Here is a 17,956-nt window from a genome sequence, read left to right on the forward strand (position 1 = left end):
GGTGTCGACAGGCCTTAGAGCAGCAGTTCCCAAATAAGGGGTCGCAACCCCATGTGGGGTCGCCTGATATGAAAATGGGGCCGCGGGAGTATTTCTTGGCAAAGGAGAAATGCTCACTAACAGTGATGTAAAGAAATTTGTGCATAACATTGGAGAGAAATACGCTTTTTGTGYGTATGGAACATTTCTGGGATCTTTTATTTCAGCTCATGAAACCAACACTACACGTTGCGATTATATTTTTGTTCAGTATATATACAGTGCATTCAGCAAGTATTCAGACCCCTTGACTTTTYCCACATTTTGTTACGTTACAGACTTATTCCACAATGGATTAAATCGTTTCCCCCCTCTTCAATCTACACACAATACCCAATAACAACAAAGCAAAAATAGGTTTTTAGAAATGTTTGCAAAGTTATATATATATAAAAAAAACGGAAATATCACATTTACATAAGTATTCCGACCCTTTACCACAGGTGGACTCCAATCAAGTTGTAGAAACATCTCAAGGATGATGAATTGAAACATCAATTACTGGTACTGTATGTAAAGAAAGTATTTCTGTTTTTTATTTTCAATACATTTGCTAAAATTTCTAAACACGCTTTGTCATTATGGGTTATTGTGTGTAGATTGATCAGAAAAAAMCAACAATTCAATCGATTTTAGAATAAGGCTGTCAGGTAACAMAATGTGGAAAAAGTCAAGGGGTCTGAATACCTTCAGAATGCACTATATAAACTGGAAACTGAACAAACTGATCTCAAGCATGCAGGGAAAATCTGTTTGAAATCCGTTTGAGTGTGATTCTTCATTTATTTAACTARGCAAGTCAGTTAAGAACAAATTCTTATTTTACGATTAAGGCCTACTCTGGCCAACTCCTAACCTGGACGACGCTGGGCAAATTGTGCACCGCCCTATGGGACTCCCAATCACGGCCGGTTGTGATACGGTTGTGATACAACTGATCGAGCTGTCACGTGAAGAAAATCACTATGAGACACCGTCACCCCAAGTGAGCCCGATGGCCCAAATTTGGGGGTCTGGCCCAAGAACTATATGAGGAAGAGAGACGAGAAATGGACAAGTGAGATAAGAGAGAGAAGGGGGTAATAGAAAAGGAGAGAGGTGGAGAGAAGGGGCTGAGGGGACAGAGAAAAGGAGACAGCGAAGGGAGGAGGGGACAGAGAACAGGACATAGAAGGGGAGGAGAGATGGTGATAAAATAATTGATTGTAGGTGAGAGGAGAGAGGAAGAGAGGACAGAGGACCTATGCTGGCACAGAAGTCATCGGATCCAAACACCACACCGTCATGGTGTAGGCCAACTGCAGGAGCCAGACGACGTACTTCCTCACACACAACCTGGGGGAAGACACAACAAAGACACAGAGATGAGTGTGTTTGTGTGTGTGTGTGTGTGTGTGTAGCCAAGGAAAGTATGAACCCTGTCAACTCACCCAGTCAAGCAGGTCATATTTCCCATCCAGAGCTGCACTTACAATGTTCACTATCTACTGTAACGCGCACGCACACACACACGCACACACACATCTTGTCTCTCTGTCTTAGACACTGTCGCCTTCTAAGAAGACTGTGTGAAGCTGGGACTACCACACGACAAGAGGAGAGAGGGGGAAAAGGCCTAGGAATGTGATCCTCTATTGTGTTAGCCATGGAGCGGTCGGAATGTGTCTGCTGCTTTTGTCGGCGTCCAAATTAATTTCACTTCTCGCTGTGACACAGCCATACTTCCCTGTTCCATCCCAGGGAATCAGTCTGGCTAAGGATACAGAATGTTCTCCAGAAAGAAAACACTCACACACGCATGCAGACACACACAGGTGTGCACGCACGCACGCACGCACGCACGCACGCACGCACGCACGCACGCACGCACACACACACACACATAAAAGACAGAAATTAAAAGAAAGAGGAAAGCGTGTTACCCCACCCAAATCCCCCAAACCGTGCCCTTTCCCCTCACCAACGAAGGTCGGCCCAAACTAAAACCAGACCCTCTTTGATGCCTGACAAAAAAAAATCACCATTTAGATAACATTAAAACATGTCAAAGTGAGTGTCTGGATGAGGGGGAAAACTTAGAAGAGACCAAATACAAATGTAAGCTGCAAGCAACATTGTCGCGGATTAGCTATGTGCCCACTAGGACACCATCAGGACTAATTGGACACATTGCCCCAGGATGAGCTACTTCTGTACTGTTTACCACGCTTGCCAAATATCAGAGCTCAACATCGAACAAGTCATTATTATGATTTTGAGGTATTTTGGACAATTTTTWATAAAGTTGACTACTTTAAACATCTTCTTCTCCAGGACCGCTGGACTGATTGGCACCAAATGTATATATATTCTATGTAACCATGAYTTTAAATGCAACTTTTTAAAGGACTCAAGCTCAAAAAATATGGCCACTATGAGTCAATGAGCTTGCATGAATGCTTTGTCATGTCTAAGAGTGCCAGGATTCAGCAAAACTGGACCATATTTTACAGGTTAGCTAGACTCATCCCTGAGCATGTGTGCCAAATTTCATAAATCTGAGTCCAACAGATTAAGATATATAAACATGTGACTGTTATAGCGCCACTGTAGTCAATTTGAATGTGCTTGAATATGTTGAGTCTTCACAGTATTTGGAACATGTGTACTGTTTTGTTACAATACGAATATCCGTGATTTATTTATATGCATATTTATATGTCATTTTAGGTATTAGTCTGGAAAATGTTGCGTAGTGAGAACTTTGTCCTTAGATGCCACATATTAAGTTTTGTATAGTTCGGTCATTCGGTGCCAGGGGAGTAGCGTTTTAAGTGTTTTTCACAAAATTCTAAATGGCGGAAAATCCATCATGGTGGACCTCATGGATCCTTGAGGCAAACTTGTTTGCTGTGAGAAGGTCCTATGTACTGACTTTCATGACTTTAGGTCAAACGGGGTGAGGGGCGTGACCTTTAAAAGTTTACGCGTTAAATCGATTGTTGTCTCATGCAATGGCAGGCCTATTGGCATGGCATTGCATGAGAGGGTGTGGCCCTTTACCATCACGCCTGAACCAGAATAAACACAAAAGAGTTGAAACCTTGAGAGAGAGAGAGATGTAGAGAGACTGTCCGGACGCTTTGAATCTCTCGTATTTGGACGGTGACACTTGGCGAGTTGCGCTGTCTGACACCAGCTTTAATAAAAAAGTGAATGAGGTAGTAAAACGTCTGACACAGGTATTTTCCTGGTGGTTTTGTTTGTAATTTACCTTAAAATTGAGCAGGCCCACAGCGCTTTCCACAAAGGTGACCAGGCGAATGGGCTCCGTCAGCGCTCGTCCATTCAAGTGGTGCTGAAACCTGTCAACAAACTGTCACACACACACACACACAAGCCGCACACACAGACAACCACACACACAAATTACGACTATTGCGTATCTGAATACAGAAGCACATATGAAATCACAATACTTGATTTTCTAGTGATGCCATTGCTCTCAAGAAGAGAGACAGCCACAGCATACACATACAGCACAGTCGCAATACATGGTCAAACATTATATGAGGGTAAGCTGGAGGTATCATCATTTTTTCATGTATACATTAAGTAAAATGTACATGTAAATCATTAACTAAGATCTTAAATCAAAACTGGCTTTATACGTGTATTTATCATATCTTATGGTGGAAAAATTCRTATCACCATGCCTATAATCCATTTATAAGCACACACTGAAATACATCGTAACCCAAACTGTTCAACAACATTAGCATTTTACTCAGGGACAGACACTCAGGGAGTGTAGCCATTAACACAAACCCAGTTATGGAGAGAAACATGGGGGGAAACAGAGATATCAAACTGTTTACGTCAGAGGGAATTGCAACCATGAAAAATATTCAGGATTAAGGCTCTTTAAATAATAAAACGGAGGTTTTGCTACAAGAAGGAGCATTTGTGGGGAGAGAGAGTTGCAAAACAACTGTCAATACCTATTCCCTGCATCGTTTTTATTCCTGTACAAAAATACATCAAGTGATCTTTTGTGGAGAGAGAGAGAGCGAGCGAGAGAGTGACGAGGCAGCGCAAATGAGAGGAAGCGAGGCAGTGCAGAGGAGGAGAGGAGCGTCAAGCTGAAGGAAATGATATTTTACATTATCACCAGGGTTCCCCTTCTTCTGAARCCTTCTGCACTCTCTCTCCCWTTTAACTACATGGTCCRTATACACAACACACACCAAAAAARAAAAAAARGAAGACAAAACTAAATGTGGTGCCGTCTTTAAGTGTGTTTAATTTCAGCATTATGTCAATTTTGTGTGCCCCCTCGGTGGAAGAGCATAGTGAGATTGGTGCAACAATCGTTGTGATATGACACTTTGCAGGGGCCCTTTATTCTGCATTGTTCCCACTAATAAGTAAGCTCACCTAAGATTTTTTATTTTCAACAGACGAGTTCACAGCGAGCTCTGGACTGCCAGTGGGGTAGCTCAAATTCCTAAATCTATCATCTGGAAACACACAAAAACTCTCTCCGTCAGATATTCACTTCCAAGGCCTGTTAAAAAAGAGAGAGGGAGAGAGATGGAAAAGGGGAGAAAAGCCCAATAGAAATCTGTAACGCCATGTCCCCCTCCTCTCTCTCCCCCTCCCACCCACTCTCCCTCCCACCGTCTATTCCTCCCTCTGGGAGAGGAGAGCTGATATAAATAAGCCCTGATAAAGTGGTGCTATTTTCCTGAATAAAAGACACAAATATCACACATGCACGCACACATACAACGTATTCTTAAAAAAACAAAGAGTAACGGCTCCATTGAAAGATTTCTCAAATAGGGGCAATTTTAATCATCTCCCCATTCAATCTCAGTTGGTTAAATCATATCGGGGAGATTTGCATAAATACAAACCATCAAAGACTTCTCATCTTCAAAGGGGTTTTCGAGACCCAATAGGCTTTGTACTGTAATCATCTGAGGTCACAACCTCACAAGAGACAYGTTGCTACGGCAACATAAAAAGTAACGCTGGCTGGCTGGGGGCTTAGCACAATATTACCCAATTCCCCTTTTCCCCAAATACACACACAGTTACACACACAGACATGCACACACTTAAAGGTATTTATTTTCATATTTACAGAGTGGACCTTTAGAAAACCATCACAGATGCCCATTTCTGGCCTGTAGACAGACATAGTGCATAGTGAGTACCCCCCACTAGATTACACACATAGATTACCCCCACTACACCATACAACACAATACAAATTCTCACTGGACTGGGAAAATGTGTTGGAGTGGTAACAAATGACAGGTCTTTTCCCACTGGCTGTAGTGAAGATGGTCAACCCCTCTCTGKTTACATCTGAGAACATGTTTATGTCCTTTTATTTGTGTGGAGAGTATCCAGTCGAGCGAGGATACACACTGGTAGAGGTTATCGTGAGTGGGTATTAAAATGTAATAAAAGGCACAATCTAGGATATGTCCTGCTACTCAATGGTCATTTCAATGGTCTCTCAATGATATATATATATACCCATTGAATGCTGAAGAATTTTACTCRTAAATACCTTACAATTTGATCAAAAACCATATCATAAATCCAAAAAAGGTTGTATTACTCATTCTTCATGTTGTCATTTGAGTCTGTAAACAAACCATGTACAATATAGCAGCAAAACTATTATGTMAATCTCATGGACTGTCAGTCCTTGCATCAATAGCACCATTTAATAATTTGAGAGTGGTTGCTTTTCTCAGCCTCATCCTTCTTTAAAGTTTTACAGCAAACTAAGTTGCGGGGCTGCCCTCGTGGTGGAAAGACAAACTCCATATTGTGGCTTTAGGCACTTGGGAAAGAAAGACCATAGAAATCCACTCAATTATCACCATGGCTCTTTTCATGGAGAGTTACTTGTGCCTGTCTATTGTTCCTCTATGGCAGAGAGACTTCTATCAGTTAATAGCACTCAATCCGAGTACCCTTCCAGATGTTATTCACTATTGACCAAAAACACCTCTTCAAGCCACACTTCACAACCATTTCCACCCATAGGGCGAAGAAGAAGAAGAAGGTGGCGGTGAGTGGGACAAGTTTCAATTCATCCTCTTCAAAAGGGGCCCAGATTAAATGCTTCCGGCCAGCTGAAGTGTTCATTTCACAGAGGGGAAGCCGAGAAATGAATGAGAGTTGGGAACAAAAAAGAGGTGGCGGCAGTAGAGAACAAAAAGTAGACCGAGGATGAGAAGAGAGGCCCATCTCTCTCTCTTTCTCCTTTCAATCCCCAGTGCACACCCAATAGCGTGGCAGCGACGAATAACACCACAGCCCCGAATTTGTGTGAGAATTGTCAAAAGACAAAAGAGTTCCGCCTATTATCCTCCGATAAGCCTTGTCCATCACACAAGGAGAAAAGGCCGGCTAAAGGTTTCCACACAAAGGGGGAACAAAGTAAGTCCATCTTTTAGGGGCAAATCAGTGCTGGAGGATCTTGGGCCTGTATCAATAATAAGAAGCAAGAGAGGAAGGTACATACGACAAGGATTTACAGCTTTACTGACACAAGGCATTGGGGATAATACCACAGACATGCTTATGCAGGGACACATGGACACGAATGGAAGGTAGGCACACAGACAGACAGAGAGTGACAGATGAATGCAGACAGACGCGCACATCATGAGATTGGCTCCCACACCCATTTGTGTGTGTTTATGTGTGTGCACGTGTTTGTGTGTGTGTGTGTGCACGTGTGTGTGTGTGTGTGTGTGTGTGTGTGTGTGTGTGTCTGAGTGTATTGTGGACATATTGAGGAGCAACAATGCAAAATAAAGTGATTTAGGTAAATCTACTGCTGTGTTCTATAAATTCCTGTAATTAAAATAAATAAAAAATACGTTAGTGTACCACCCTCTTGTTAGTTTGCATCCCTGGCCTACATCATCAACTGGGACATTATTTTAATACTTTTTTTTATCACGAGTCTCCTAGAAAAAACTTTTTTTAAATGTGAAGAAAAGTAGGGAATAAGGGGAGAAACGCCTGACTGGGGGAAGAGAAAGAGGGGAACACCTGTCTCCAATTACCCAGTGGAATAAAGAGAGAGAAAGGGAGAGAGAGAGGGCAGGCAGCAGGAAAGAAACGTGTTCTAATTAAAAACACTAGTTAAAAACGTCCTGCTTCTGGCCCAGAGAACAGTGTGTGAGAACAGACCCCATTCCACCTTTCCCTCTYACTTTCCTTACATAGCCACTCTCTCCCTCTCCTTCCTTCCATTCCCCCGCTCTCCCGTTTCAATCCTCCCTCCATCTCACCTTCTGTTATTATTTCCCCACCCTCTTTCCTTTCTTTCCCTCCTTCTCTTCAAAGCTCCCTTCACCTAGTTAGGACATTGCAAATAATTGCAGGTCTTTTCAAAAGTCATGCAGAGCTGCTGAATGGKCAAGTATTTCTGCTCAACAGTGTGTGTGCCACCCTGTGTCTGTCCAAACCTCTGGCAGCCATAGGCCTTGTCCCTGCGGCTCTCTACACTGAGTGTACAAAACATTAGGAACATCTGCTCTTTCCATGACACAGATCAGGTGAATTGTGAAAGTGATGATCCCTTATTGATGTCACTTGTTAAATCCRCTTCAAATCAGTGTAGAGGAAGGGGAGGAGAGAGGTTAACAGCTTTTTATTTTATCCTTGAGACAATTGAGACATGGATTGTGTATGTGTGCCATTCAGAGGGTGAATGGGCAAGACAAAAGACTTAAGTGTCTGAATGGGGTATGGGAGTAGGTGCCAGARGCACCGGTTTGTGTCTAGAACTGCAGCGCTGCTGGGTTTTTCACGCTSAACAGCTTCCCATGTGTATCAAGAATGGTGCACCACCCAAAGCATATCTAGCCAACTAGACACAACTATTGGAAACATTGGAGTCAACATGGGCCAGCATCCACGTGTAGCGTTTTAGACACCTTGTAGATTCCATGCCCAGACGAATTGAGGCTGTCCTGAGGGTAAAGAGAGGGGGGGGGGTCAACTCAATATTAGGAAGGTGTTTTTAATGTTTTGTATGTGCGTGTATGCACTGTTTTAGTCCAAAGATTGATTGTGAAGTCTGTATGTTGGTGTGTGTGTGTGTGTGGGAGAGTGACAGACAGCTCTAGGCCCTCCAGTTGCCTCCCATATGGTGGCCCTTAGGAAAGGGTGACTGCTTTAATGATGTCACTGTCTCCTGACCCGCCCCCAACTGACATCCGCACTGCACCCTTTTATAGATAGACACACCCTTTTTTTGCACACACCCACCGACCCACCACAACAGCCTTTTATAAAGAGCCACATGGGATATAAGCCTACAGAGGTCCAGAGAGAACAGAGCATATACACACGCACGCACAAAGACAGACGCACCACACTTTTACAGAGAGCCACATGGATGAGGCCCATGGTTGACGTAGGTCTGGACACACACACAAACTTTTATGTAGCCACTTTCAAGGGAGACCGACAGCTGACAGGACAGACTAAGGTATCCGGTCAGCGGAGCTAAAGAAAGTGAAGGTGTACACACGCCAATGTCACGTGCACACACACTTCAATGACCAACACCATTCTCATTTAACAAAAAGGAAAATTGTAAAATTGGGAACTCTATTTCAAAATTCAGTATGTTCAGTTCAAAGACTATAATGGACTTGATGTTATGTTTTTATTAATAACAGTCTTCCAAATGGATTTATACTATTTTACAGTATATCATAATATAGTATGACATACAGTGCCGTGAAAAAGTATTTGCCTCCTTTCTGATTTTCTCTATTTTGGAATATCAAAACTTCAACCAAAACCTAATATAAGATAAAGGGAACCTGAGTTTACAAATAACACAAATGCATACTTATTTGTATTTAATGAACAAAGTTATGCAACACCCAATTCCCCTGTGTGAAGAAGTAATAGCCCCCTTACACTAAATATCTGGTTGTGCCACCTTWAGCTGCAATGACTGCMACCAAAAGCTTCCTGTAGTTGTTGATCACTGTGGAGGAATGTTGGCCCACTCTTGCATGCAGAACTGCTTTAACTCAGTGACATTTGTGGGTTTTCAAGCATGAACATGTAGACTTGATTGTGTGTTTTGGATCATTGTCTTGCTGCGTCACCCAGCTGCGCTTCAGTTTCAGCTCACAGACGGATGGCCTGACATGCTCCTGTAGAATTCTCTTGTACAGAGCAGAATTCATTGGTCCTTCTATYAAGACAAGTCRTCCAGGTCCTGAGGCAGCAAAGCATCCCCAAACCATCACACTACCRCCACCATGCTTGACCGTTGGTACAAGGTTCTTACTGTGGAATGGAGTGTTTGGTTTTCGCCAGATATAAATGTAACCCATCTCATCCAAAAAGTTTACTCAAGTTTGTCAAAAAGCACCTGGAAGATCCAGGATGATCATCAAGACTCTTGGAAGARTGTTCTATGGACATATGAGTCAAAATAACTTTTTGGACAACAATTTTCCTGCGCTCCCTCTTTTTTCGGACAAACGTTTTATTTAGCTTCGTAAGTTAAGTAAATGAATGTATTATTCTCCAAAATGTAGCCAATAGAGCTTTGTAACACTAAGCTCTTTCATTGTTTTAAACTAGTAGCTAGCTCATCTTGATCATGTGTTGTTTCTTCTCTCTTTCTTTCTAGAAGCAAAAAGACAGATTGAGGCCTTCAATCAAGCTGAGGACAGATAAATACGAGTGCACCAGCCAGGTCAAGGCTTCTTGTATGCATGTCTTTGAGATGTAAGTTATACTATAAAAACATTTTGGGTTGTTTGGATGACCCAATAGCTGTGTTGTTTTCTGTGTATACAGCAAGGTTAGGTTATTGGTGCTGGCTTATGAACCTTTTCACGTTGCAGTTCCAAATACCTCTAACGGTCGCCCCAKCGTGAGTTTTTTAATGYGCGTGATGTCTGGACAGTTAACCCACGCTGCCCTCAAACCAAGACACGTTGCCCGTTAATTATCTTTTGGCTGTATTTCAATTTCTTAATTTCWAATTATTTTCTACGTTTAAATTGAAGTGTGTTCCGTCTCTTCATTCATTTACAAAGAAGTAACCTATTTCACTGTTGAGGACAATTTACATTTGAGGCATTACTGAGCCGGACAAACTGGTGACAAATCATGCATTCCGATTCTTGCATAGATTGTAATGGACACATACGATGTGACACATACGAATACTTTTTGAACGTTGTACTGATTATGATGAGCTAATGCTAAGCGAATTACCAGCTATGTGTGGCGCCATGTGTCTAGACATCATGCAATGTATTCTGGTTGTCGCGTAAACATCTGACGAGATGAAGGGATTGTTCACTCGTCTTTCGAGTAAACTTCCGAAGTGAATAATGGTAGATGACACACCACCTTCAACATGCATACTGCAAACAGGSCCAACTCATCTTGTAACCTCTTACCTTTGGTTGACGCAAAAAACATGGCGACGCACAACTACACATCGTCAGATTACATTTGATTTAAAAAAAAATTTTTACTAAATTATTTTGATCAATGGTGAGGTCACCCCCGATGTGATGAATCGTAAATAGTAATTGYTATTAGCTAATTCATATTATGGTTTCTGTCAGCTGAGAGTAAGCCAGCTAAATATGACCGATTGTGTTAGGTCACTCTTTCCTCAGTTAGCACTACAACTAACGTAGCAGGTGAGGGCCCTGGCGAAGTGGTGCCAGGAAAATATCCTCTCCCTCAACAAAATGAAGGAGCTGATCGGSACTTCAGGAAACAGTAGAGGGAGCACGCCCCATCCACATCGACGAGACCACAGTGGAGAAGGTGGAAAGCTTCAAGTTCCTCGGCGTACACATTACTGACAATCTGAAATGGTCCACCCACACAGATAGTGTGGTGAAGGCGGCGCAACAGCACCTCTTCAACCTCAGAAGGTGGAAGAAATTTGGTTTGGCCCCTAAGAGCCTCACAAACTTTTACAGATGCACAATTGAGAGCATCCTGTTGGGCTGTATCACTGCCTGGTATGCCAACTGCACCGTCCACAACCRCAGGGCTTTCCAAAGGGTGGAGCGGTCTGCCCAATGCATCACCGGGGGCAAACTACCTGCCCTCCAGGACACCTACAGCACCCGATGTCACAGGAAGGCCAAAAAGATCATCAAGGACATCAACCACCCGAGCCACGGCCTGTTCACCCATCTATCATCCAGAAGGCGAGGTCAGTACAGGTTAATCAAAGCTGGGACTGAGAGACTGAAAAACAGCTGTTATCTCAAGGCTATCAGACTGTTAAATAGCCATCACTAGCCGGCTACCACCCGGTTATTCAACTTTGCACCTTAGAGGCTGCTGCCCTATATACAAAGACATGGAATCACTGGCCACTTTAATAATGGAACACTAGTCACTGTAATAATGTTTACATACTGCTTTACTCATCTCATATGTATATAGTGTATTCTATTCTACTGTATTTTAGTCAATGCCACTCCGACATGGCTCATCCTAATATTTATACATTTCTTAATTGTGTGTATTGTTGCGAATTTTGAGATACTACTGCACTGTTGGAGCTAGGAAAACAAGCATTTTGCTACACCGGCAATAACATCTGCTAAAAATGTGCATGTGACTAATACATTTAGATTTTCCGGTTTTGATGAGAACTGTGTTATGCTGTCGCTACTTCTGTGAATGTCTGAATATTGCMTTAACAATAAACTGCTCACATTGAGGGCATAACACTGTTTTTGTGCAAAATGTTTCTGCGAAAAAACTGCGGCCAGCTCAAACGCTGACTGGACGTTCAAAATAAGTGTTCTAATCACACAGGTTTGAGTGTACGTTGCAGGGACCATTGCAGAATGATCACACCCATGTGTTCATACGTGTCAAAAGGTCAAGGCTGGGCTATAGATATTTGATCCAGCCAGTGGATTAATTTTCTTGCCACCAGCACGTGATATTATATTATATTAGCAAATATTCTAGTTCTAGTACGACTAGGTGACTGACGAGTGGACACGGCTAACATTATTTTGAAAGAGTGTTTTGGCTGACGGAAAACCGTGCAAACGGTAAGTAACAAATGTTACAAATKATKAATTTGATAGTCATTCAGGTTAAATATGTTGTTCTATCATAATTAGGTAACAACCGTTAGCTAGCTAGTCATTTTCTGAACTAATAACTCGGGCTGTGGTAACGTTAGCTAATAGGGAAAGGGGGATACCTAGTCAGTTGTACAACTGAATGCGTCTCCCGCATTTAACCCAACCCCTTAATCAACACGCACTGGTTATCGGCGTACTGGGGAACAGTGGGTTAACTGCCTTGCACAGGGGCAGAATGACAATTCTTACCTGGTCAACTCGGAGATTCGATCAGCAAACTTTTTGGTTACTGGTCCAACCCGTCAGGCAGCCCCAAACGGTAAGCCATGCAACACTAGCTTATTTGTATTTTGTATTTATTATTATTGCAAGCAAGCAGCTCTCTCTGGGGTCCAGCCAAATTAAGTCAGTTTAAACAATTTTAAAAACATTACAATACATTCACAAATTTCACAACACACTGGGTGCTCTCAGGCCCATACTCCCCCCCACCAATATATACCGTACTAAATCCATGTGTATTGTGTAGTGCCAATGTTATCGTGTGTGTGTGTGTGTGTGTCTGTGTGTGTTTTCGCAGAATAACTAAATGTATGGTTTTTTCGACATTTGGTAGCTAGTTAAAGTTAGCTAGCTAGCTACCTTAGCTGGCTTAGTCTGACACGTCTCGGACATGGTTTCACTTATTAGCTAACGTTAGCTAAGTTAGCTGGCCAGCTAAGTTACCATAGGCTAGATTTTACTTACTCTCCATCTGGGGTAATTTAACCAAAGGTATTTGGCAAGTTTGCATGGTGATTTATTGTGTTAGCTAGTATTCCTGTACTGGTTTTCAATGGTTTCTGACATTGCAAGCATTAGTCAGACTTGTGAAGTTGAGAGGATGGATGCAAATTCTGATAGCAAGCTAACTTTAGAGTTGACCTTGAATTTGATATAGCCAAGTTAGTCTATCTATGTTTCTAACATTTATTTATTTCTGTACTTAAATGCAGAGGTCAAGGCCAAATAATGGACAGCTTTGGAACCTGGCCTCTTTAATCTAAAGTTTGAGTGTAAGTAAAACTGAGAATAAATTTTTTTGAGAGTGGGGACTTTGGGGGGGGGGGGGGGGGGGGGGGGAGAAAAACACTGACTTTCATTGCCCTGAAACAGCTCGGAAATTCCGAAATTGATGTCATGGCTTTAGAAGCTTCTGATAGGATAATTTACATAATTTGAGTCAAGTGGAGGTGTACCTGTGGATGTATTTCAAGGCCTACCTTCAACCTCAGTGCCTCTTTGCTTGACATCATGGAAAAATCAAAAGAAATCAGCCAAGACCTCACAAACCTCCACAAGTCTGGTTCATCCTTGGGAGCAATTTCAAATGCCTGAAGGTACCACGTTCATCTGTACAAATAATAGTACGCAAGTTTAAAGACCATGGGACAACGCAGCCGTCATACCTATAGCGTCAGGAAGGAGACGCGTTCTGTTCCTAGAGATTAATGTACTTTGGTGGGAAAAGTGCAAATCAATCCCAGAACAACAGCAAAAGACCTTGTGAAGATGCTGGAGAAAACCGGTACAAAGTATTTTATAGCCACAGTAAAACGAGTCCTAAACTTGAAAGGCAGCTCAGCAAGGAAGAAGCCACTGCTCCAAAACCGCCATAAAAAGCCAGACTACGGTTTGCAACTGCACATGGGGACAAAGATCGTACTTTTGGAGAAATGTCCTCTGGTCTGATGAGACAAAAATGGAACTGTTTGGCCATAAGGACAATTGTTATTTGGAGGAAAAGGGGGAGGCTTGCAAGCCGAAGAACACCATCCCAACTGTGAAGCACGGGGGTGGCAGCATCATGTTGTGGGGGTGCTTTGCTGCAGGAGGGACTGGTGCACTTCACAAAATAGATGGCATCATGAGGCTGGAAAATGATGTGGATATTTTGAAGCAACATCTCAAGACATCAGTCAGGAAGTTAAAGCTTGGTCGCAAATGGGTCTTCCAAATGGACATGACCGCCCAGAGCATACTTCCAAAGTTGTGGCAAAATAGCTTAAGGACAACAAAGTCAAGGTATTGGAGTGGCCATCACACAGCCCTGACCTCAATCCTATAGAAAATCTGTGGGCARWACTGAAAAAGCGTGTGCGAGCAWGGAGGCCTAATGACTCCGTTACACCAGCTCTATTGAGGGAAGTTTGTGGAAGGCCATAACACACGTTTTTTCAACAACAGGTTATGGTCAATAATTTCAAAGGCTGCACTGAAATCTTTTTATTATCAATTTATTTCAACCAATCATCATAATTTGTGTCAGTGCAGTACATGTTGAGTGCTCTTCTCTATAAGCATAATGAAAGTCTGTTGTTAATTTGTTTAGAGAAATAGCATTGTATTTGGTCAAACACAATTACTTCCAACAGTTTGCTAAGAGCTGGCAGCAAGYTTATAGGTCTGCTTTAAAGAACCAGTGAAGGCCGATTTACCACTCTTAGGTAGCGGATTTACTGTGCCTTCCCTCCAGGCCTGAGGACAAATACTTTCCTCTATGGTCAGATTAAAGATATGACAGATACTTCCGTACCAGTCAACAGTTTGGACACAACTACCCATTCAAGGGTTTTTCTTTATTAATTCTATTTTCTACATTGTTTAATGATAGTGAAAACATCAAAACTATGAAATATCACATTTGGAATCAAGTAGTAACCAAAAAAAGTGTTAACCAAATCAAAATATATTTTATATTATTCAAAGAAGCCCCCCTTTGCCTTGATGACAGCTTTGCACACTCTTGGCATTCTCTCAACCAGCTTCATGAGGTAGTCACCTGGAATGCATTTCAATTAACAGGTGCGCATTATTAAAAGTTAATTTGTGGAATTGATTTCCTTCTTAATGCGTTTGAGCCAATCAGTTGTGTTGTGAAAAGGTGGGGGTGATATACAGAAGATAGCCATATTTGGTAAAAGACCAAGTCCATATTATGGCAAGAACAGCTCAAATAAGCAAAGAGAAATGACAGTCCATCATCAGTTTAAGACATGAAGGTCAGTCAATACGGAACATTTCAAGAACTTTGAAAGTTTCTTAAAGTGCAGTCGCGAAAACCAATCAAGCGCTATGATGAAACTGGCTTTCATGAGCACCGCCACAGGAAAGGAAGACCCAGAGTTACCTCTGCTGCAGAGGATAAGTTAATTAGAGTTAACTGCAACTCAGATTGCAGCTGAAATAAATGCTTCACAGAGTTCAAGTAACAGACACGTCAACATCAACTGTTCAGAGGAGACTGTGTGAATCAGGCCRTCATGGTCGAATTGCTGCAAAGAAACCACTACTAAAGGACACCAAGAAGAAGAGACTTGTTTCAAATCAAATCAAATTGTATTGGTCACATACACATGGTAAGCAGATGTTATTGCAAGTGTAGCGAAATGCTTGTGCTTCTAGTTCCGACAGTGCAGCAATATCTAACAAGTAATCTAATAATCCCACAACAACGACCAAATACACACACATCTAAGTAAAGGGATGGAATAATAATATGTACATATAAAGATATGGATGAGCAATGACCGAGTGGCATAGGCAAGATGCAATAGATGGTCTAAAATACAGAATATACAAATGGGATGAGTAATGCAAGATACATAAACATCATTATTGAAGTGGCATTAATAAAGTGACTAGATATCCATTTGTTACAGTGGCCATTGATTTCAAGTCTGTATGTAGGCAGCAGCCTCTCTGTTTTAGTGATGGCTGTTTAACAGTCTGATGGTCTTGAGACTGAAAAATAGCTTCTGTCTCTTGGTCCCAGCTTTGACGCACCTGTACTGATCTTGCCTTCTGGATGGTAGCGGGGTGAACAGGCAGTGGCTCAACTGGTTGCTGTCCTTGATGATCTTTTTGGYCTTCCTGTGACATTGGGTGCTGTAGGTGTCCTGRAGGGCAGGTAGTTTACTTTGGGTGATGTGCTGTGCAGACCGCACTACCCTCTGGAGAGCCCTGCAGTTGTGGGTGGTGCAGTTGCGGTACCAGGCGGTGATACAGCCCGACAGGATGCTCTCAATTGTGCATATGTAAAAGTTTGTGAGGGTTTTAGGTGACAAGACACATTTCTTCTGTCTCCTAAGGTTGAAGAGGTGCTGTTGCGCCTTCTTCACCACAATGTCTGTGTGGGTGGACCATGTCCGTGATGTGTACGCTGAGGAACTTCAAACTTTATACCTTCTCCACTGCTATCCTGTCGATGTGGATAGGGGGGTGCTCCCTCTGCTGTTTCCTGGAGTCCACGATCGTCTCCTTTGTTTTGTTGATGTTGAGTGAGAGGTTGTTTTACCGACACCACACTATGAGTGCCCTCACCTCCTCCCGATAGGCTGTCTCGTCATTGTTGGTGATCAAGCCCACTACTGTTGTGTCGTCTGCAAACTTGATGATCGAGTTGAAGCGTGCATGGCCACGCAGTCATGGGTAAATAGGGAGTACAGGAGGGGGCTGAGCACGCACCCTTGTGGGCCCCAGTGTTGAGGATCAGCAAAGTGGAGATGTTGTTTACTACCTTCACCACCTGGGGGGGGGGGGCCGTCAAGAAGTCCAGGACCCAATCGCACAGGGCGGGGTTGAGACTCAGGGCCTTAAGCTTAACCTGTCTAGGACTGGGGAACACCTCGCCAACAGCCAATGAAATTGCAGGGCGTCAAATTCAATCAACAGAAATCTCATAATTCAAATTTCTCAAACATACAAGTATTATTGACAATTCTTGTCAATCCAACCACAGTGTCCGATTTCAAAAAGGCTTTTCGGCGAAAGCAGAACATATCATTATGTTAGGTCAGCAACTAGTCACAGAAAGCATACAGCGATTTCCCAACCAAAGAGAGGAGTCACAAAAAGCAGAAATAGAGATAAAATGAATCACTAACCTTTGATATTCCTAAGCAGATGACACTCCCGGGACAACAAGTTACACAAAACATGTATGTTTTGTTCGATCAAGTTCATATTTATATCCAAAAACCTCAGTTTACATTTGGTTTTGCCTCTAAAACATCCCGTGAATTTGCACAGAGCCACATCAATTTACAGAAATAATCATAATAAACATTGATAAAAGATACAAGTGTTATTTACAGAATTAAACATATACTTCTCCTTAATGCAACCGCTGTGTGAGATTTAAAACGTTTGCCAACTTTTGGCAACATTTCATGGCACACTATTTAGTTTGCAGCAACAAATTCATTTTTGTACAGGCTGGCTTGGTGTGGATTTACAATCTGCAGTGTACAATTCTTTATAGAAGTGGGAGAAACTTTGATTAATTTTGGTTCTGATAGGAATTCCCCTGTTTTAGATTCAATAGTTGCTATATCAGCTAATTGATTATTACTGTGTAGCTTGGGGCGATTAACATGGMATTATTGGTTGAGTCTAACTCAATGGATGGTAAATTCTGCTATCTGTCTTATCAATAAATTAAGTTCTGTCTTGACTTTGGAAAAAGTAATCGCTACCTGGTCTGAATTTCTTATGTATCATTATGATTAACATATCATCATTGTGATTATACGTTTCAATGCATGCCAACAGAACCGGAACCACGAGCTCGTTGTCTCCCATGGTTGACGTATGTCTGGAGTGGCGCAGGGCCTAGAGCTGACGGGACAGACTGAGGTATCCATTCAGCGGGGCTAAAGAAAGTGAAAGTGTAGACACAATGTCATGCACTCACTCACTGACACACACACACACCGTTCAATGACTAACATCCATTCTCATTTAAC

General features: G+C 42.3%; 1 protein-coding gene across 2 annotated transcripts in view; it reads right to left on the bottom strand.

Moving 5' to 3' along the window:
• Window positions 1-17,956, bottom strand: part of clybl (citrate lyase beta like) — a 199,944-nt gene that overhangs the window by 52,489 nt on the left and 129,499 nt on the right. For both annotated transcript variants that reach the window (XM_024000197.2, XM_070446578.1), the window contains exons 4-5: window positions 3,293-3,394; window positions 1,281-1,374 (exon numbers count right to left, since the gene is read on the bottom strand). In XM_024000197.2, the coding sequence (XP_023855965.1) occupies window positions 1,281-1,374; window positions 3,293-3,394 (196 nt within the window). The remainder of the gene's footprint in view (window positions 1-1,280; window positions 1,375-3,292; window positions 3,395-17,956) is intronic.

This window comes from Salvelinus sp. IW2-2015, linkage group LG2 (assembly GCF_002910315.2).
Source record: "Salvelinus sp. IW2-2015 linkage group LG2, ASM291031v2, whole genome shotgun sequence".
Taxonomy (NCBI): Eukaryota; Metazoa; Chordata; class Actinopteri; order Salmoniformes; family Salmonidae; genus Salvelinus; species Salvelinus sp. IW2-2015.